The 21,953-nt window shown below is 44.1% G+C and overlaps 1 protein-coding gene across 1 annotated transcript in view; it reads right to left on the bottom strand.

Annotated features, from left to right (window-relative positions):
• Nucleotides 1-18,987, bottom strand: part of LOC137358240 (XK-related protein 6-like) — a 738,669-nt gene extending 719,682 nt beyond the window's left edge. Inside the window, exon 1 of the mRNA XM_068024135.1 lies at nucleotides 18,401-18,987. Coding sequence (XP_067880236.1) covers nucleotides 18,401-18,951 — 551 coding nt within the window. The 5' untranslated portion in view covers nucleotides 18,952-18,987. The remainder of the gene's footprint in view (nucleotides 1-18,400) is intronic.
• Between the last annotated feature and the right edge of the window lie 2,966 nt (nucleotides 18,988-21,953).

Genomic DNA, 21,953 nt, shown 5'->3' with positions numbered 1-21,953 from the left:
ATAGATTTAATGTAGGAGGTTTAGAGGGGATTTGAGGAAAGGATTTTTCACCCAGAGGGTGGTTGGAATCTGGAACACTGCCTGAGGGGGTGGTAGAGGCAGGAACCCTCACAACATTTTAGTAGTATTTAGATGAGCACTTGATACGCCATAGCATATAAGGCTATGGGCCAAGTGTTGGAAAATGGGATTTGAATAGATAGGCTTGATGACTGGCGCGAACACGCTGGGCTGAAGGGCCTGTTTCTGTGCTGTAGAACTCTATGACTCGATGACCTTAGCGAGCAGGTTGATGCCATCTGTTCCATGATCAGGGTCGCATGATCACAATCGCACTTGAGGTCATCCCTCATCTTCCACTTATGGAGCAGACAGCCACTTTGTCTACGTCCTGCATGGATTCGATTGAGCGTTGTCCACTGTCTTCAAGGGAGATCGAAACCAGGGATCTCTGCTCTTGGGTCTCTTATGAGATGTTGGTTTTTACGCTGCAAGCATCCAATGAGTCCATCCATCTGGATAGTGGGTGAACTAGTAGTGAGCTCTTCAATTAATGCTGCACCTTTATCCAAATTTTAATGTGGAAACAGGAAATAAATAAAAGGACCATTGCCACACCTCTCATCTCTAGCTTAGTCTATCTCTCCAGTGGAAATGACAAACTTGCACTTAAGTTTGTAACAAACACCAGAAGCAAGATTAAGCTAAAAAGTTTCTAAAGATCATATAAATTGAGAACAAAGGTTCCATGGCAAGAGTCTGGAAGACTATCATGTGAAGGCAAATCATATCCATCCCAAAGATTAGCAAGGAGGATTTGGACCTGGACATAAAAGTAATGGAATCAACATGATGAAAGCTTTTAGGCGTAATTCCCAGTTTCTAAAGGGTCAATCCACTAAAAGAGAATAAATGTTTGGGACAAAGAAATGGGCACCGCATCCACATAAGGAATATATTATGACAGCACCTTCCCAAAGAACAATAAGGGGAGCAAGTAGATGGGACCACCACCACCTGCAGCTTCCCCTCTAAGTCACATACCATCCGGACTTGGAAATAGATCGCTGTTCCTTCCTCACCGCTGGCTCAAAATCCTGGAATTTCCTCCCAACAGCACGTGGGTGCACCTATACCACACAGACCGCAGCAGTTCAAGGTGGTGAATAACCACCACTTTCACAAGGGCAATTAGGGATGGGCAGCAAATGTTGGCCTGGCCAATAATGCCCACATTCCATGAACTAACATAAAAAAGAATTTTTAAAAATTAACATTGAAGTAGGAAGTACAGTTAATACTAGAAATTGGGAGTGGTGAGAAAAAGCGAGGAATGGGGCATAACTATTGCACCCTGCACGTTTCCTCCTTTCTGAAGACATGTCTGAAAGACAGGTGCTGAAAACATGTCTGCTGCATTATCTCACATTCTACAACCAGGCTTTGAAAATAAGAATCCTTGGTGTTTTCATTCCTTTCTTCCTGCCACAACCTAGAATCTTTCTAAACTCCAGTTTACCACCACCTAATCTCGCAAAATAAGCTACCTTGTCATTCGTTCTATTTTTGCCAAACTTGGTAGCAGCCAAGACCATGAGCCCACCAATCATCCTCTCTTACAATAACAAGGTCACAGAGCAAGTACTACTGCTTACTGAGGCACTTAATCAATTCATGAAATACAATAATTGCCAAGCCACAAAAAGAATACAAAATGGCAAACATGTTGAATAATTATTTTGTGTCAGTCTTCACAGTAGAGGAAGATGATAATATTCCTGACATTCCAGGGAAACTAATAATGAATCAAGGACTGGAACTGACTAAAATTAAACTAAGCAAGAAAACAGTATTAGAAAAAAACAATGATGCCAGAAACTGACAAGTTTCCAGCACCTGATGGTTTCCACCCAGACTTTTAAAGGGAATAGATGAGGAAATTGCAGATGCTTTAGTCATCATCTTCCAAAGCACTCTCAGTTCAGGAATTGTCCCTTTAGATTGGAAAATTGCTAACATAACTTCATTATCTAAGGCGAGAGAGAGAAACCAGGAAATTATAGACCCGTTAGTCAAACATCTGTTGTGGAGAGGTTATTGTAATTTTACGGGGGAGGCGGTGACGTAGTGGTACTGTCACTGGACTAGTAACCCAGAGTATTGCTCTGGGGACATGGATTCAAATCCCACCACAGCAGAAGGTGGAATTTGAATTCAATTAATAATTCTGGAATTTAAAAAAACTAGTCTAATGATGGACATGAAACCATTGTCAATTGTCGTGAAAACCCATCTGGTTCACTGATGTCTATTAGGGAAGGAAATCAGCTGTCCTTACTTAGTCTGGCTGACATGTGACTCCAGACCCATAGCAATGGGGCTGACTCTTAAATGTGCTCTGAAATGGCCGAGCAAGCTACTCATAGAGACATAGAAAACAGGAGCAATAGGCCATTCGGCCCTTCGAGCCTGCTCCGCCATTCATTATGATCATGGCTGATCAACCAACTCAGTAACCTGTTCCCGCTTTCGCCCCATACCCTTTGATCCCTTTAGACCCAAGTGCGATATCGAACTCCTTCTTGAAAACATACAATGTTTTGGCCTCAACTGCTTTCTGCAGTAGCGAATTCCACAGGTTCACCACTCTCTGGGTGAAGAAATTTCTCCTCATCTCAGTCCTGTAAGGTTTACCCCGTATCCTTAGACTATGACCCCTGGTTCTGGACTCCCCCACCATCGGGAACATCCTTCCTGCATCTACCCTGTCAAGTCCTGTTAGAATTTTATAGGTTTCTATGAGATCCCCCCTCACCCTTCTGAACTCCAGTGAATATAATCCTAACAGACTCAATCTCTCCTCATACGTCAGTCCCGCCATCCCAGGAATCAGTCTGGTAAACCTTCGCTGCACTCCGTCTATAGCAAGAACATCCTTCCTCAGATAAGGAGACCAAAACTGCACACAATATTCCAGGTGTGGCCTTACCAAGGTCCTGTATAATTGCAGCAAGCCATCCCTGCTCCTGTACTCGAATCCTCTCGCTATGAAGGCCAACATACCATTTGCCTTTTTACCGCCTGTTGCACCTGCATGCTTACCTTCAGCGACTGGTGTACGAGAACACCCAGGTTCCCGTCTCTCAGTTTATAGCAGATAATAATCTGCCTTCCTACTCAGTTGTATCAAACCACTACAAAGTCAATAAGGAATGAAACCGGACGGACCACCCGGCATCGACCTCGGCACCCAAAACGACAACGGCAAACCCAGTCTGTCGACCCTGCAAAGTCCTCCTTACTTACATCTGGGGGTTTGTGCAAAAGTTGGGAAAGCTGTCCCACAGACTAGTCAAGCAACAGTGTGACATAGTCATGCGCACGGAATCATACCTTACAATGTCCCAGACACCGCCATCACTATCCCTGGGTATGTCCTGTCTCAGCAGCAGGACAGACCAAGCAGAGGTGGCAGCACAGTGGTATACATTCAGGAGGGAGTTGCCCTGGGAGTCCTCAACATTGATTCCATACCCCATGATGTCTCATGGCATCAGGGCAAACATGGGCAAGGAAACCCCCTGCTGATTACCACCTGCTGCACTCCCTCAGCTGATGAATCAGTGCTCCTCCATGTTGACCACCACTTGGAGGAAGCACAGTGGGTAGCAAGGGCGCAGAATGTACTCTGGGTGAGGGATTTCAATGTCGATCACCATGAATGGCTTGGTAACACCACTACTGACCGAGCTGGCCGAATCCTAAAGAACATAGCTACTAGACTGGGTCTGTGGCAGTTGGGAGGGAACCAAAAGGGAAAAACATACTTGACCTCGTCCTCACCAATCTGCCTGCCGCAGATGCATCTGTCCACGACAGTATTGGTAAGAGTGACCACTGCACAGTCCTTGTGGAGACAAAGTCCCGTCTTCACATTGAGAATATCCTCCATCCTGTGCTGTGGCACTACCACTGTGCTAAATGGTATAGATTGAGAACAGATCTAGCAATGCAAAACTGGGCATCCATGAGGCTTTGTGGTCCATCAGCAGCAGCATAATTGTATTCAACCACAATCTGTAACCTCATGGCCCAGCATATGCCCCACTCTACCATTACCATCAAGCCGGGGGACCAACCCTATTCAATGAAAAGTGCAGGAGGGTATGTCAAGAGCAGCCTCAGGCATACCTCAAAATGAGGTGTCAACCTGGTGAAGCTACAACCCAGAACTACTTGCATGCCAAACAGAGGAAGCAGCATGCAATAGACAGAGCTAAGTGATCCCACAACCAACGGATCAGATATACGTTCTGCAGTCCTGCCACATCCAGTTGTGAATGCTGGTGGACAATTAAACAACTGACAGGAGCAGGTGTCTCCACAAATATCCCCATCCTGAATGATGGGGAAGCCCAGCACATCAGTGCGAAAGATAAGGCTGAAGCATTTGCAACAATCTTCAGCCAGAAGTGCAGAGTGGATGATCCATTTCAGCCTCCTCCTGAAGTCCCCAGAATCACACATGCCAGACTTCAGCCAATTCGATTCACTCCGCGTCAAATCAAGAAATGACCAAAGGCACTGGATACTGCAAAGGCTATGGGCCCTGACAACATTCCGGCAATAGTACTGAAGATGTGCTCTAGAGCTAATCATGCCCCTAGCCAAGCTGCTCCAGTACAGCTACAACACTGGCATCTACGCTGAATGTGGAAAATTGCCCAGGGTTGTCCTGTACACAAAAAGCAGGACAAGTCCAACCCGGCCTATTACCACCCCATCAGTCTACCCTCAATCATCAGTAAAGTGATGGAAGAGGTCGTCGACAGTGCTATCAAGCGGCACTTGCTTAGCAATAACCTGCTCACTGACATTCAGTTTGGGTTACGTCAGGCCACTCAGCTCCTGACCTCATCAAACATGGACGAAAGAGCTGAGCTCCAGAGGTGAGTTGAGAGTGACTGCCCATGACATCAAGACATCATTTGACCAAGTATGGCATCATGTAGCCCCAGCAAAACTGGAGTTAATGGGAATCGGGGGAAAACTCTCTGCTGGTTGGAGTCGTACCTAGCGCAAAGAAAGATGGTTGTGGTTGTTGGAGGTCAATCATCTGAGCTCCATGACATCACTGCAGGAGTTCCTCAGGGTAGTGTCCTAGGCCCAACCATTTTCAGCTGCTTCATCAATGACCTTCCACCAATCATTAGGTCAGAAGTGGGGATGCTCGTTGATGATTGGAGTGTTCAGCATCATTCGCGACTCCTCAGATACTGAAGCTGTCCGCGTAGATATGCAGCAAGACAAGGACAATATCCAGGCTTGGGCTAATAAGTGGCAAGTAACATTCGTGCCACACAAGTGGCAAACACTAACCACCTCTAACAAGAGAGAGAATCCAACCATCTCCCCTTGACATTCAAAGAACAAAGAACAGTACAGCACAGGAACAGGCCATTCGGCCCTCCAAGCCTGCGCCGATCTTGATGCCTGCCTAAACTAACACCTTCTGCACTTCCGGGGACCGTATCTCTCTATTCCCATCCTATTCATGTATTTGTCAAGATGCCCCTTAAACGTCGCTATCGTACCTGCTTCCACCACCTCCCCAAGCAGCAAGTTCCAGGCACTCACCACCCTCTGTGTAAAGAACTTGCCTCGCACATCCCCTCTACACTTTGCCCCTCGCACCTTAAACCTATGTCCCCTAGTAACTGACTCTTCCACCCTGGGAAAAAGCTTCTGACTATCCACTCTGTCCATGCCACTCATAACTTTGTAAACCTCTATCATGTCGCCCCTCCACCTCCGTCGTTCCAGTGAAAACAATCCGAGTTCATCCAACCTCTCCTCATAGCTAATGCCCTCCAGACCAGGCAACATCCTGGTAAACCTCTTCTGTACCCTCTCCAAAGCCTCCACGTCCTTCTGGTAGTGTGAAAACCAGAATTGCATGCAATATTCTAAGTGTGGCCTAACTAAAGTTCTGTACAGCTGCAGCATGACTTGCCAATTTTTATACTCCATGCCCCGACCGTTGAAGGCAAGCATGCCGTATGCCTTCTTGACTACCTTATCCACCTGCGTTGCCACTTTCAGTGACCTGTGGACCTGTACGCCCAGATCTCTCTGCCTGTCAATACTCCTAAGGGTTCTGCCATTTACTGTATACTTCCCACCTGTATTCGATCTTCCAAAATGCATTATCTCACATTTGTCCGGATTAAACTCCATCTGCCATTTCTCCGCCCAAGTCTCCAACCAATCTATATCCTGTTGTATCCTCTGACAATCCTCATCACTATTCACAACTCCACCAACCTTTGTGTCGTCTGCAAACTTACTAATCAGGCCAGCTACATTTTCCTCCAAATCATTTATATATACTACAAACAGCAAAGGTCCCAGCAATGATCCCTGCGGAACACCACTAGTCACAGCCCTCCATTCAGAAAAGCACCCTTCCACTGCTACCCTCTGTCTTCTATGACTGAGCCAGTTCTGTATCCATCTTGCCAGCTCACCTCTGATTCCGTGTGACTTCACCTTTTGTATCAGTTTGCCATCAGGGATCTTGTAAAAGACTTTACTGAAGTCCATATAGACAACATCCACTGCCCTTCCTTCATCAATCATCTTCATCACTTCTTCAAAAAACTCAATCAAATTCGTGAGACACGACTTCCCCTTCACAAAACTATGCGGCCTCTCGCTAATAAGTTCATTTGTTTCCAAATGGGAGTAAATCCTGTCCCAAAGAATCCTCTCTAATAATTTCCCTACCACTGATGCAAGGTTCACCGGCCTATAATTTCCTGGATTATCCTTGCTATCCTTCTTCAACAAAGGAACAACATTGGCTATTCTCCAGTCCTCTGGGACCTCACCTGTAGCCAATGAGGATACAAAGATTTCTGTCAAGGCCCCAGCAATTTCTTCCCTTGCCTCCCTCAGTATTCTGGGGTAGATCCCATCAGGTCCTGGGGACTTATCTACCTTAATGCTTTGCAAGACACCCAACACCTCCTCCTTTTTGATAACGACATGACCCAGACGATCTACACTCCCTTCCCTAGACACATCATCCACCAAGTCCTTCTCTTTGGTGAATACTGATGCAAAGTACTCATTTAGTACCTTGCCCATTTCCTCTGGCTCCACACATAGATTCCCTCCTCTGTCCTTGAGTGGGCCAACCCTTTCCCTGGTTACCCTCTTGCTCTTTATATACGGATAAAAAGCCTTGGGATTCTCCTTAATTCTGTTTGCCAATGACTTGTCATGACCCCTTTTAGCCCTCCTGACTCCTTGCTTAAGTTCCTTCCTATTTTCTTGATATTCCTCAAGGGATTCGTCTGTTCCCCGCCTTCTAGCCCTTACGAATGCTTCCTTTTTCTTTTTGGCTCGGCTCACAATATCCCTCGTTATCCAAGGTTCCCGAAACTTGCCAGACTTATCCTTCTTCCTCACAGGAACATGCCTGTCCTGGATTCTAATCAACTGACGTTTGAAAGACTCCCACATGTCAGATGTTGATTTACCCTCAAACAGCCGCCCCCAATCTAAATTCTTCAGTTCCTGCCTAATATTGTTATAATTAGCCTTCCCCCAATTTAGCACCTTCACCCGAGGACTACTCTTATCCTGATCCACAAGTACCTTAAAACTTACGGAATTATGGCCACTGTTCCCGAAATGCTCCCCTACTGAGACTTCAACCACCTGGCCGGGTTCATTCCCCAATACCAGGTCCAGTACGGCCCCTTCCCTCGTTGGACAATCTACATATTGTTTCAAGAAGCCCTCCTGGATGCTCCTTACAAATTCTGCCCATCCAAGCCCCTAGCACTAAGCGAGTCCCAGTCAATATCGGGGAAGTTAAAATCACCCACCACTACAACCCTGTTACCTTTACATCTTTCCAAATCTGTCTACATATCTGCTCCTCTATCTCCCGCTGGCTGTTGGGAGGCCTGTAGTAAACCCCCAACATCGTGACTGCACCCTTCCTATTCCCGAGCTCTACCTACATTGCCTCGCCGCATGACCCCTCCGATGTGTCCTCCCGCAGTACAGCTGTGATATTCTCCTTAACCAGTAATGCAACTCCCCCACCCCTTTTACATCCCCCTCTATCCTGCCTGAAGCTTCTAAATCCCAGAACGTTTACTGCCAATCCTGGCTTCCCCTCAACCAAGTCTCTGTAATAGCAACAACATCATAGTTCCAAGTACTAATCCAAGCTCTAAGTTCATCTGCCTTACCTGTCATACTTCAATGGCAATACGATCACTGAATCCCCCACTATCAACATCCTGGGGGTTACCATTGACCAGAAGCTGAACTGGAGTCACCATATAAATACCATGGCTACAAGAGCAGGTCAGAGGCTAGGAATCCTGCAGCGAGTAACTCACTTCCTAACTCCCCATAGCCTGTCCACCATCTACAAGACACAAGTCAGGAGTGTGATGGAACACTCTCCACTTGCCTGGATGGGTGCAGCTCCAACAACACTCAAGAAGATTCGACACCATCCAGGACAAAGCAGCCCACTTGATTGGCACCCAATCCACTAACATTCACTCCCGCCACCACCGGCACACAGTGCCAGCGGTCTGTACCATCTACAAGATGCACTGCAACAACGCACCAAGGTTCTTCGACAGCCCCTTCCAAACCCGCAACCTCTACCACCTGGAAGGACAAAGGCAGCAGTTGCATGGGAACACCACCACCTGCAAGTTCCCCTCAGAGCCACACACCATCCCGACTTGGAAGTATATCACCGTTCCTTCACTGTCGCTGGACCAAAATCCTGGAACTCCAATCCTAACAGCACTGTTGGTATACCTACCCCACATGGACTGCAGTGGTTCAAGAAGGCAGCTCACCACTACCTTCTCAAGTGCAATTAGGGATCGGCAATAAATGCTGGCCTTGTCAGTGGCGCCAACATCCCACAAACGAATAAAAAAAAACAAGAGTTAAAAATAGAGTGATTGAGCAATTGATAAACTTGAACTGATTAAAGAGAGCCAACAAGAATCTGAAAAAGGTAGGTTAGGTCTAACAAACTAAATCAATTTTTTGAGGAAGTAACTAAATTGTAGACAGGAAATGTCCATGAATTTGTTCTTTGCCTTCAGGACATGCATTTGATAAGGTTCCACGTAAGAGAATGCAGGCTAACATTGAAGCTCATGGAACTGAAGGCAAATTATTGACCTAGTTAGGAGATTGGTTAAGTTGTAGAAGACAGATTAGGGATAATGGGTATGTACTCAAATTGGAAGGAGCGACTAGTGTTGTCCCACAGGAATCTGTGCTGGGGCCTCAACTATTAATGATATTTATTAATAACTTAGAAAACCTAATCGAGAACCATATATTCAAGTTTCCTAATGAAACATAGATTGGTGGTATAGTAACTAGTGTCGACAACAGCATAAAATTAAAATATAGGAAGTTAAGGGGTGATTTGATAGAGATATTTTAGATTTTGAAAGGAATTGATCAGGCAGAGAGAATGGAAAAGGTTTACTCTGGTGGGTACGCCGAAGATAAGGGGATATAACCTTAAAATCAGACCCAGACCATTCAGAAGTTAGAAACATAGAAAATAGGAACAGGAGTAGGCCATTCGGCCCTTCGAGCCTGCTCCACCATTCATTATGATCATGGCTGATCATCCAACTCAGTAACCTGTTCCTGTTTTCCCCCATATCCTTTGATCCTTTTCGCTCCAAGAGCTATATCTAACTCCTTCTTGAAAACATACAATGTTTTGGCCTCAACTGCTTTCTGTGCCATCGAATTCCACAGGCTCACCACTCTCTGGGTGAAGAAATTTCTCCTCATCTCAGTCCTGAAAGGTTTACCCCGTATCCTTAGACTATGACCCCTGGTTCTGGACTCCCCCACCATCGGGAACATCCTTCCTGCATCTACCCTGTCAAGTCCTGTTAGAATTTTATAGGTTTCTACGAGATCTCCTCTCACTCTTCTGAACTCCAGTGAATATAATCATAACCGAGTCAATCTCTCCTCATATGTCAGTCCCGCCATCCCAGGAATCAGTCCGGTAAACCTTTGCTGCACTCCCTCTATAGCAAGAACATCCTTCCTCAGATAAGGAGACCAAAACTGCGCACAATATTCCAGGTGTGGCCTCACCAAGGCCCTGTATAATTGCAGCAAGACATCCCCCTGCTCCTGTACTCGAATCCTCTCGCTATGAAGGCCAACATACCATTTGCCTTTTTCACCGCCTGTTGCACCTGCATGCTTACCTTCAGCGACTGGTGTACGAGAACATCCAGGTCTCGTTGCATATTGCATATTAGGAAACACCATGCAAAAAGCAGTAGATGCCCATTCAACTAATAATTAAAAATCCGACACCAATAGATTTTTGCTAGATAAGGGTATAAAAGAATATAGAGTCAATATTAGGCTCCATAACTATGCCATAAAAGGTGAAGAATTGCAGTTGGGTGTTCTTGAAAGATGATATAGTTGTCAAGAGAGGTCTGAAGCAGAGTAACTATCAAGCTGAGGTCCTGTAAAAATTTCAATTGTGACTACTGAACAAAAAAAATACGTCTTCAGAGAAACCCAGCAGTTGATGCATTATAGACTTTCTTGCAGACAACCAAAAACCTCAAAAAAGTTAACGAGTACAGGTATGCAAGTGTTACAGTCCGAGGAAGGCTACCGATACTAGTAAAACCTTCATGGAAACTGAGGGCTGAGATCAAGCCTAAACACTAGTAATTTGCTCCCTGAAGACTGAGCTTCTAGAACTTTTGATGAGAAGGTCTTCAAGTACTTTTGGATAGATCAGTTCAAGAGCCTGAATTCCAGCACTGCTCCCAAAAGCAATCAACTTGTTTTCAGTGGAAACAAAGCCATTAATTTCCTGGTTAGGACAACTTTCACAATAGCAAGGTGCCAAACTATGATCCGCAAGCACTGGCAATCCAGCCCATGAATCTAATTCAGTCTTATTTTCTTTTTTATACAATTTAGATTTATATAGCACTTCTAAAACAGAAAATCTTGAGACATGCCTTGCAAGGAAGGAATAGGCTGTAATGAAAGAAGAGGTGATGAAGGCATGGCCAAAAGGGTAGGTCTTGAGGCTTTTGAAAGGTAGAGTAAGTAGCCACGATGTGGAGGAGTCAAAAGAAGATAGTTCCAGAGAATAGGACCGATGTGAGCAAAGGCTCTACAAAAATGGTAAAGCAAAGGCAGCCTGTTTGTACCCTCTGCTTGAGATATATACATATTAATGGGACCATCCATTTAAATGTTATGTGGTGTTTGAGGTTTTGTGGGGTATTTTAACATCTAACATTGGCAAAAAGCTTGGACATTACCCTTAAAAGAGACCGATATCTTTTTGTACTTTGTGCAAAGAAATTCACATCAGAGCGAGAGAGAGAAACCAGGAATGATCAACAAAGCCATGGTAAACTTAGAAACAGTGACCAGAATTAACTAAGCTGTGTCCTTAACTTTCTGGAAGAACACACAACAGGGGACCCCCAAAACTCAAGGTGTAAGATTGCCATAAGGTCCAAAATGAATTCAGGATGCCATGTTACAAAGTATGAAGAGACAGATACACCCAAATTTCTTTGGCACAAAAGTCAATAGATCTGCCCAAGAGGATGTGTTGGACACCAAAGGTGTCCTCTGATGCTGAAGACTCAAATAATCTAAATTAGAACCCACCTCAAAAGGCAGATGATGCGCAGCAAACTCAGCTGACACCCCTCTGATGGAAGTATTAAAGCAGACATTGAAAGATTCTGCAGATGGAGAGACCAGTCAAATGATCACATATACAGTAAGCCATGCCTGAAATCGTAAATAACAAATTTTTCTCTGAATGGTTGGAAAATCCCCATTTGAGAGATAAACCAGAGCCTTTCTCACCTGCACAATTTCGAAACCAACATCGGACAGCACTCAGCATAGTTACTAGACAAAATTATTAGTTATTAATCTGTAAAGTAACAGTCAACATGGGTGTATAGGTACAGGAGGAGAGGAACCAAAAGGAAAGACAGAGTCTAATCAATAATACAGAAGTCAGTCAGGGTCATGTTAATCCAAGAGATCTGTCAACAAATAAACTTCTCAACCAGTGTTTCAGGCCTGAGAACCACTCCAGCACTTTGCAGAATGAGAGTAGTTCTAACAGCTGTTGATACAAAGAGCTTAGGAGAAAGTTTGTAAAACAATTGGATTCTGGACAAAGCCATTATTGAACAAAATAGTACAGAATCTGTCACGAGTGACCCTGTGTTGGTTTCACTCCAAAATTTAACATGATGTCTTCTGAATAAACTTGGCAAAAAACCATCTGCAAAGCCTGCAATTAGGTTTAGCACTCAATTCTGAACACTCGCTCCCGGTACATGATAGTTGAGTGCTTAATAGTAATCTTCCACACTTCACTATTTCTTAGTGTGCCTACTGAAAAGGCTAAGTTCCACAATTTTCAAAGTCAAGCCTGAAGAGAAGGTAAAGAAAGGTGATAGTGACTGGAAAGATCCTGCAATGGAACATGTATAATTTTAAGCTCTAGGCAAATAGAGACTGAGGAAGGCTGTTTCAACCAGAATACTCTTGTCACAAAAAAAAGGAAATGCAGTTACACTGACACCAAAGGCTTTGAGATCATTTCGACTATATGCTAACAGAAAAAAAATACAATGCAGTTACTGGCAAGACTGATCTTTGGGAAATATGAAATATGAAAGAAACTAACAGAACATTACATACAGAAGAGCAAAGAGAGACACTATTACAAACAAATAACTCAAAAGCAGAACTGAGAATTGTTTGTAGCTGTAGTAATTATCCACCTCCTACCCAAGTGGCTCAGTGAGAAGCATCCTTGCTCGCATCAGAAGATAGTCAGTTCAAGCGACACACCAGGGCATGAGAACCTAATCTAGGCTGTTTCATAAGTGCAGTATTTCGGAGGAAAGATGAAACCAATACAGATAGCTCAGCTGTACACATTAGGTCAAATGGTACTATTCAAAGAAGTTCTCCCAGTGTCCTGGCCAAAATTCCTCCTTGAAACATCACAAATACACATTAACTGGTTATTTATTCGCTTGCTGTTTGTGGGACCTTGCTGCATTCTAATAGATATCTACAGTTATCTACCTAACAGTGACTGTTTCAAAAGTAATTCATTGCATCCTTTGGGACACTGAGATTGCAATGATGTAATATATAAATTCCACTGAAAAAGCTGACATCAACAGGAGAGCTAGTTTTGTGCAATGGTGAGTTTCCCTGTTGACTTAGGAATTTTTGTGCACATCATTGCTTAACATAAGCCACTTTAAACTAACAATTGTATGAAAAATGAACAAACTTGCATTTGTACAGCATATTCACAGCCAATTAATTAAGTGTAGTCACAAACTGTTCTGCAAAATAATCTGTCAGCCAACGTGCACACAGCTCTGACAGATTCTCTATTTATTATTTAAATCATAAAGGTGTGGCTATTTGAAGTTCTGATTGCTTAGCTGTGAAGTGTGTAAGCACAGACACTGGAAATGGGCACAATCAAACTTGGCTGTAATAGTTCAACATCACTCACCTACAAGGCTTGCACATAAAAAAGCGTCTGCGTGGGTTTCCTCCGGGTGCTCCGGTTTCCTCCCACATGCCAAAGGCTTGCAGGTTGATAGGTAAATTGGCCATTAGAAATTGCCCCTAGTATAGGTAGGTGGTAGGGAAAATATAGGGACAGGTGGGGATGTGGTAGGAATATGGGATTAGTGTAGGATTAGTATAAATGGGTGGTTGATGGTCGGCACAGACTCGGTGGGCCGAAGGGCCTGTTTCAGTGCTGTATCTCTAAACTAAAACCACACAGCCAAGACAGCTGAGGATAACTGACTCATACCCCAAGGACAGAGATAATGCCTTAAAAAAGAACAAAAATCTGTAGAAAGTAAAAAGTGAACTGAAAACTATAGCTGAAACATATTTTAATATATTAAGATGTGAAACATTTTTAACCAATAATAACCCCCTTGTCCCCCTTTTAAAAATTAGTTATTGCTTCCAAATTAAGTCCCCATTCCAAGCACCCAAGAGGTCATATGTTCCTCTCAATGCTACTTGTAACCAGACAACAATGGTTTGCATTTATATCTTGCCTTTAACCTAGTAAAATATCCCAAGGCACTGCACAGGAGCATTATTGAACAAAATTTGACCTTGAGCCACATAAGGAGGTGTCATAGAGGTACATTTTAAGGAGGTCTTAAAGAATAAGAGATGGTGGTATAGGGAGTGAATTCCTGAGCTTCAGGCCTCAGCAGCTAAAAGCATTGCCACCAATGGTGGAACGAGTAAAACCGTGGATGCGCAATAGGCCAGAATTGGAGAGACACAGAGATTCCAGAGGGTCGTAAGGCTCAAGGAGGTTATGCAGATAGGGAGCAGCAAAGCCACAGAGTGATTTGAAAACAAGGATCCAAATTTTAAAATTAAGACTTTGCTGGACCTGGAGCCAAGGTAGGTCAGCAAACAAAGCTGGGCTGATGGGTGAGTGAGACAAGGTGCAAGTTAAGATAAGGGTAGCAGAGATTTGGATGAGGTGAAAGATGGGAGGCCGGCCAGGAGAGCATTAGAACAGTCAAGTCTAGATATAACAAAGGTATGGATGAGGGTTTCAGCAGTTAGCTGAGACAGACATCAGAAGGTGCCCAACACATTTACAATGATGCACTTTACATTTTCCCTTTAGAGGGAAACACTTCCTCTCAATCTCCAGTCTCTCCCAAATAGCATACCAGTGATTATGAATTTGCCTACAGAAAATGCTAAGGACAAACATACATCTTACTGTTGAATGACAGAGTGTACTGGTATGCCAATTTGTCACCTCAGAACAATGAACCTCTATTGCAGGAGATCAAACTGATACTGATCAACTGCATCAAAATATGTACATTTGGCCAGAAAACGACTGACAAAAAGTGCATGACAAAGCTCCTAAAGGAGGAGAGAGAGAGGTTTAGAGGATTAGGCTGGCTATTCCAGAGCTTGGATCCTGAAATGGCTGCAGGCACATCCACCAATGGTGGGGCCAATGGAGTGGGGGACATGTTAGCGGCCAAAGTTGGAGGAATGCAGTGCTCTCGGAGAGTTGTAGGCCTGGAAGAGGGCACAGAGGTGGGTGGAGCAAGGCCACAAAGGGATTTGAACACGAGGATGAGAATTTTACACTTGAGGCTTCGGTCTCCCTAATGTTAGATTGGAGAAACATGCAACTCATTCAGAAGTCAGGGCCAATCAAACTGACCATGTAGAGGCAGTGGAATGGTCAAGGTGTTAACAGCATACTTTGGAACCTGATATTTGTCTTTGGATCATGTCACTGAAGGATACTGTATAACTGAGGAATATGAAGGGGCCAAACATGGATCCTTTGCGACTCCAGAAGTTAGCGGTGCAGGAGTAGGAACAGATGCCATTGTAAAAGATTCTGTGGCACTAGACGGATATTTAAGAATTGAACCAAATGTGGGCCATCTAATTGGTTTAAGTTTGAAGGCATGGTAGAATTTCCAGAAGGCATTTGAAGACAAAAATAGGTAGCAAAGGGTTTTGGATTTGAACAACAATTCGAGAGGCTGAAGTCAAACAGAAATCCAGATACACAAAACCTGGAAAATAGCCAGAGAGATTTTCCCAAATATGGAGGGATAAGCATATGAAAAGATTTGAAAAAGCATCAGGGCCCAGCGTTACTGGGACACAGAGAACCAATGAAGCCACATGACAGCATAGTGATGGGGGTACTGAGACTCTGCCGGCACTCAAGTTACAGAAATCCACACAAGGGCGGAAGGTGGAGGAGGCAATGAAGTAGCAATGCAAAATGTGAAACTCTCAGGAGGAAAGCTAATAGGAATTGCAAAGATAATCTTTGCAAAATCTATTTTTTTTTATGTTTTCTGTTAAGCTTGGCCATCATTCTTACTACAAATCTAGAAATGACTGAATTATTAACTTCTTTGTACACTTTCACACTTGTCACAACTATGGTATACAGGAATAGCTCCCATACTAAAGATTTAAAAAGAAAAAGTCAAGCCTCACAGCTCATGCGGTCTATAAACACAAAAATAATGCATCTCTATATAGCTTTTAAAATAGGAATAAGATTCTAGTTTAAAAGACAATACCAACAAATGATGCACTCTATTTAACTTGAACCATGATATCAACCATAGAAACAGTTCTGTTCTGCTGAGATACATACTTCCAAGCAGTAGTATGAGAGTGGACGTATAAATCACCATTACAACACATCCCACCAGCCCTTCAGTCATGTAGTATTGACAAAAAATGTTGACTACACATTGGATTCACACTGCTCCTACATATGAATAGAATATTTCCAAGACCTATTACAAAATACATATTCTCCCAGTAGTTGAATTTACTGCAGAGGATGACTGTAATAGCACTGACAGCAGAATGTAAATTCAAAAGCCACCACTGGCCAAGGTGTCAATACAAGTCTATATCTGTAGCATCGATGGAAATGACCACGACAGGTTTTATTTCTGGAGACTTTAGATTAATCAGCGAAGACCCCAAGTGATTTTCTGTGATTTACTTGAAAAAAACCACGATTAGCAATTCTGATATAGCCTTAAGGTGAACTCAAATATCTGGAGTGTCTAATGAAGAAAAGAGGAAAATGTGCTTTCCCCAAAAATCACCTGACCAACAGTATTATTTTTAGCATACAGTGGTTAAATTGAAAAAGAAAATACATGTGCTTCTCAAAATCCTCAGATAATCCATGCAATCTATAGATGCAGTGCATAAAGCAACATTTGAATTTCATTCAAATGGTCATAGAATGGCAATAGAACATTCAGCAAATGCAGCTTCATTTCGAAAGATATCAGAACAGTGTAACATTTGCACAAAACTTTCAAACCAAATTTCTGCATATTTTGTAGTTGCAACACATACAGAATACTGTAGGATAATAATGTTCAATTTATTCATATTAGGATGTTAAATGTCCTGCCCAGATTGTGCGTCTATGGATGATTCTCCAGTTAGACATTTCTTATATCATGCACAACAGTTCAACACAATGCAGTTGGTTGGTTTAAATGTCCCATTACTCCTGTGAGAAGTTTGACAATTTAACATATTTATACAAGACCCCCTTTTATTCACTAGATTATATATGAATGTAACATGACATGTGGATATTAGGACACTTTTCCACAGATGCGACCTTGATTGTTTCAAGGAACAAGTATCAATACATTTTGTCATACTTCTCATTCTTCCCACACATATCATGAAATATTCCAAGAACACAACAGCAGTGCTCTTCAGTTTATTCTCAATGGGTGTGCCACCCACGTATTTCAAAAGATCAGCCAGAATTAATGCATTTTCACAAATATCCAAACGTTAATATTTGTTGTAACTAACTCAGGTGCAACTATCAGCATCATACATTATACTTGTCTACATTAGCAGTGAATTGCGTTTTTCCGCTGCTGTTATTTTTGTCCCAACAGTATGCTGTCAATGACTAACGCAAATAACTTACTGCAATTATTACAGTAAATATATTAACAGTGGTTGAGGAATCGTTTGCTCAATCTGCTCAAATCCTCAAATTAACTAATACATTTTTAAACAAAAACACTATCTCCTTTTAAATGATTATATACAATGAGCACATTTAAAACGCCGTTGCTTCATTCTCCAAAAGGCAAATCTGAGACCGGATGCAACATTACGCATTTCGCGTTAACTTCATACTCTTCTCACCTCCAAGATTTATTATTAATACCATTTACGGTAAATTCAATTAAGATTGCATGGATCAATGAGCATTTCTCAATGGAAGTCATCCCATAGTACTCCAAAAGCTGGAACGGGAGCCACGGATCATCCTAAATGATTCATTCTCACCGCTGCGCCATTTTTATGTTAACTGCAGAACCTACAGCACCTGTAATGATAACTGATAACTATAAACTCGAAAACCATTTTTGATGGGCACGAATCCACACACTGACTTCCCAAACGAGATCTGTGATGAGAGGGGTAAAAATCCATCACTCATCTTGCAGCATCTTTACACTTGCTCGAGCTGCAGGACACAATCGCCCGACGCTCCTCCTAACCAATCTTGCATTACCTTGATCCCCATTTACTCGATGGAGATGACCCTCCTCCACGAATTTAGACCCAGAGACATCAAGACATTTTCCCCTCCAAAAGTGCACATTTATTTCATTTTTTTAAAATCCCCTCTCATACCCCCCCCCCCCAACACACACACACACACACACACACACTATACCTCCATACTTGTCCCAGCTGCAGAATGTGAATGACCGACTGCCAGATCCACACCGAGGTCCTGCAGCAGCGGTTGTAGCCGGTGACGCCGGGCCGCCTGCTGCTGAGTCCCTCCACACCCCCGAGCCCCCCGCCGGCGTAATCCTGCATGAACCACCTGAAGCTGAGAATCTGCACCAAGACGGACGGCACCAGCACGAAGAAGAGCGTCAAGCCGAACCACCAGTAGTCCTGCTTCAGGTAATAGTCAGCCGCCAGCCAGAGGTCGGTGCCCACGTCCGAGAAGAAGACGAGCAGCGCGATAACGATCCAGACACAGTCCAGGACGGGATGGTCCCCCCCTTTCAGGTTGCACAGCGATCTCCTCAGGCAGGCACTCCGGCAGCCCCAGTAACACGAAGAGGTGTTGCAGCAGTGACAGATGTGGAAAGAGCTGCTCGCCTCCGGCCCCCCGTCCAGCTCCTGCTCGTCGCCCCCTTCGGTCACCGATTCGTCCAGGTTGTGCAGTTGGGCGAAACCGGTAACCCCCACACCATCAGATTTCGCGGCCATCTTGGCGGGTGCCTGGCGTTCTCAGCTTCCGGGGTTACGCGGCCGAGCGGAAATGGGAGGGAAGGGAGAGCGCAGGATGCTGACCTCACTTCCTGGATACAGCAGGGAGGGGGAGGGGGAGGGGGTGGAGCCGGGAGGAGTGGGGGGGTGGGGCCAGAAGGGGGTGGGGCCGGGGAAGGGGGTGGGGCCAGAAGGGGGTGGGGCAATAAGGGGTGGGAGAAGAGGGAGGGGCCGGAAGGCGGAGGGGCCGAGCCAGGAGGGGCGGGTGCGAGTCGGGAGGGGATGGGGGCGGGGCCGAGTCGGGAGGGGTAGGGGGCGGGGCCGAGCCGGGAGAGAAGGGGGCGGCTCCGAGTCGGAAGGGGGCGGGGCCGGGCTGGGAGGGGGCGGTTCCGAGCAGGCAGAGAAGGGGGCGGGTCCGAGTCGGGAGTGAAGGGGCGGGGCCGGGAGACTCGCACGTGTTGGGAGGAGAAAGGTAAACTGCTTGTGTTAGGCTGCGGGCTCTTATTGGAAAGGACAAATGGTCCGGGACAGCGAGGTGGCATCACCCACAACAAGTTTAGGGAATTTACACCTGCATTTACAACCTGCCAGCTGAACAGAGAACAGGTGGAAATGCACATATCCGAACAACTCTGGGCAATGACAATCGCCTGCCGCAACACATCGCCTGCTGTGATCATCAGGAGTCGAGTGTCCTGCCCGGAACTCAACGAGCTTGCATTTCAAAACCGGGGAAATGTTAGGGAATGAGGTTTTTTTTACATCAAAAAATTGAGACCGATTGCAAACCCCTTTAGCAGAGGGTGCTGAGTTTCGAGTTTTTTTTTACAAAAGTCATTCAAAATAGTTCTTTAAAAAAAAAGGTCATTCCGTGTTAAGTGACACTTGACAGTGATACTTGAGGCTTTGATTTTGGCTGAACGCCCAGTGTGAAAATATGATTGCTTCTCTCAACAACAGTAAAGCCTGCACCAGGAGATGGTAAAAAGCTATGTTAAAATACAAGAGAGGTAGAACTGAGAGGGAGGTGTGATAATGTCAAGCTAACTGTCATGCAATAATATAAAAGCAAAATACTGCGGATGCTGGAAATCTGAAACAAAAACAAGAAATGCTGGATTCACTCAGCAGGTCTGGCAGCATCTGTGGAAAGAGAAGCAGAGTTAACGTTTCGGGTCAGTGACCCTTCTTCGGAACTGTCATGCAAGTCTGACTGCACAAAGTAACAAAGTTGCATTCCAGGATTTTCAGACACATTTTCTGATCTTAGCTCTGTTTAGCTTTCACACCTTGCAATTGCTTACAAAACAAATTTGATAGTTTACTTATTTATATCCATACTGTTTTTCACGACCACCGGACATCTCAAAGCACTTTACAGTCAAGTAAGTACTTTTTTGAAGTGTAGTCACTGTTGTAGGGAATGTGGCACCAAAATCAATTTGTGCACAGCAAAGTTCCACAAACAGCATTGTGATTATGACTAGATAATATGTTTTCTTGTGATGTTCATTGAAGGATAAATATTGGTCAGGACTCCACTGCTGTTCGTCAAAATAGTGCCATAGGATCTTCTACACCCACCTGAGAGGGAAGGCAGGTTCTTGGTTTAATATCCCATCTGAAAGACAGTACTTCCAACAGTATAGCACTTCCTCAGTACTGCACTGGAGTGTCAGGCTTAATTTTTGTGCTTAAGTCCTGGAGTAGGAGTTGAAGCCAGAAGTTTGTGACTGAGGGATGAGAGCGCTACCTATGGAGCTGTGGCTGACAGGCTGATAGAGGTCACTGATCTGGCAGCTTGAATTGGACTAGTGTAGAACACCCATGAAAAGAGTAGAAAACAAGCATACAACGTACAGGGTAGTATAAAGAGTGCATTTTACAGATTACATTTTGGAAATTCTTATCCCTCTCTCTAAGGTAGATATGTAGCTACTCTTGTGGTATCTCACATTGAGTCAATATACTTCTGTCATTTTAGAAAGTTATTTTCTATACTTCTAAATGGCCCTCAAACTCTTTCTCAATGATATCGCCAACTTTAAAGAATTGATACTCAACTTATGATTTTATGAATTAAAACAAAATGCAGATGCTGGAAATACATAGGATATCAGCTAGCATCTGTACAGACAAAAGACATACATGAATCTGTTAACACATTGGATGTGATCTTCCAGTCAGAGCTACTCCAACAAAGGGTTACATCCAACACATTAACCTGCCTTTTCAACTTCCATATGCTGACTGACCTGCTGGAATTTTCGGTTTTCGTTCAATGGTTCTCTATTGTCCAGCTTGGTAGGACTGCCTTCAGCTGCTTGCCTACTTAATCTTAACTAAAACATCTCTGCTAATGACTTTTATTACCACCATCACCTCAAGAGAACCAATGCTTCACTTCTGTCCCTCTCCATTTCCTCATTCATAATGCTTCTTTTAGCTGACATCATCTATTACATGGAGTCAGCATCCACATATATGCTGGTGACCCAGGTCCAACTCTCTCTTGTTCAACATGCCATCCTAGCTGAGCCACAGTTTCCTTCAGCAAAACGTTTGGAAGACAGAGTCCATACTCTTAATGCCATTCTAATCTGCTCCCCAGCGACTGTCTCAGATTGAACCAGATAATTTGCAACCTTGACCTTGAGCTGAGCTTCTGACCTCGTACCTTCTCCATCGCAAATACCACCTACTTCCACCTCCATAACATTTCTTCCACTATCCCTATCTCAGCAGATCATCCAGTGAACCCCTCATGCATGCTTTGGTCACTTCCAGTTCGACTATTCCAATGCTGTCTTGACTGGCCTCCCAGTCTCCACATTCCAAACACTTTAGCTCATCCAAATCTCTACTGCCCATATCTTACCCAACAACAAGTTTTGCTCACCCATCATCCTTGTCCTCACTGACTTACATTGGCTCCCAGTGCTTCAAATTCAAAATTTTCAACCAGGTATTGAAATTCATCCATGGCCTTGCCCTCCCTTTTT

Source organism: Heterodontus francisci, chromosome 3 (assembly GCF_036365525.1).
Source record: "Heterodontus francisci isolate sHetFra1 chromosome 3, sHetFra1.hap1, whole genome shotgun sequence".
NCBI lineage: Eukaryota > Metazoa > Chordata > Chondrichthyes > Heterodontiformes > Heterodontidae > Heterodontus > Heterodontus francisci.
This window is presented reverse-complemented; position numbering and strand designations above follow the sequence as displayed.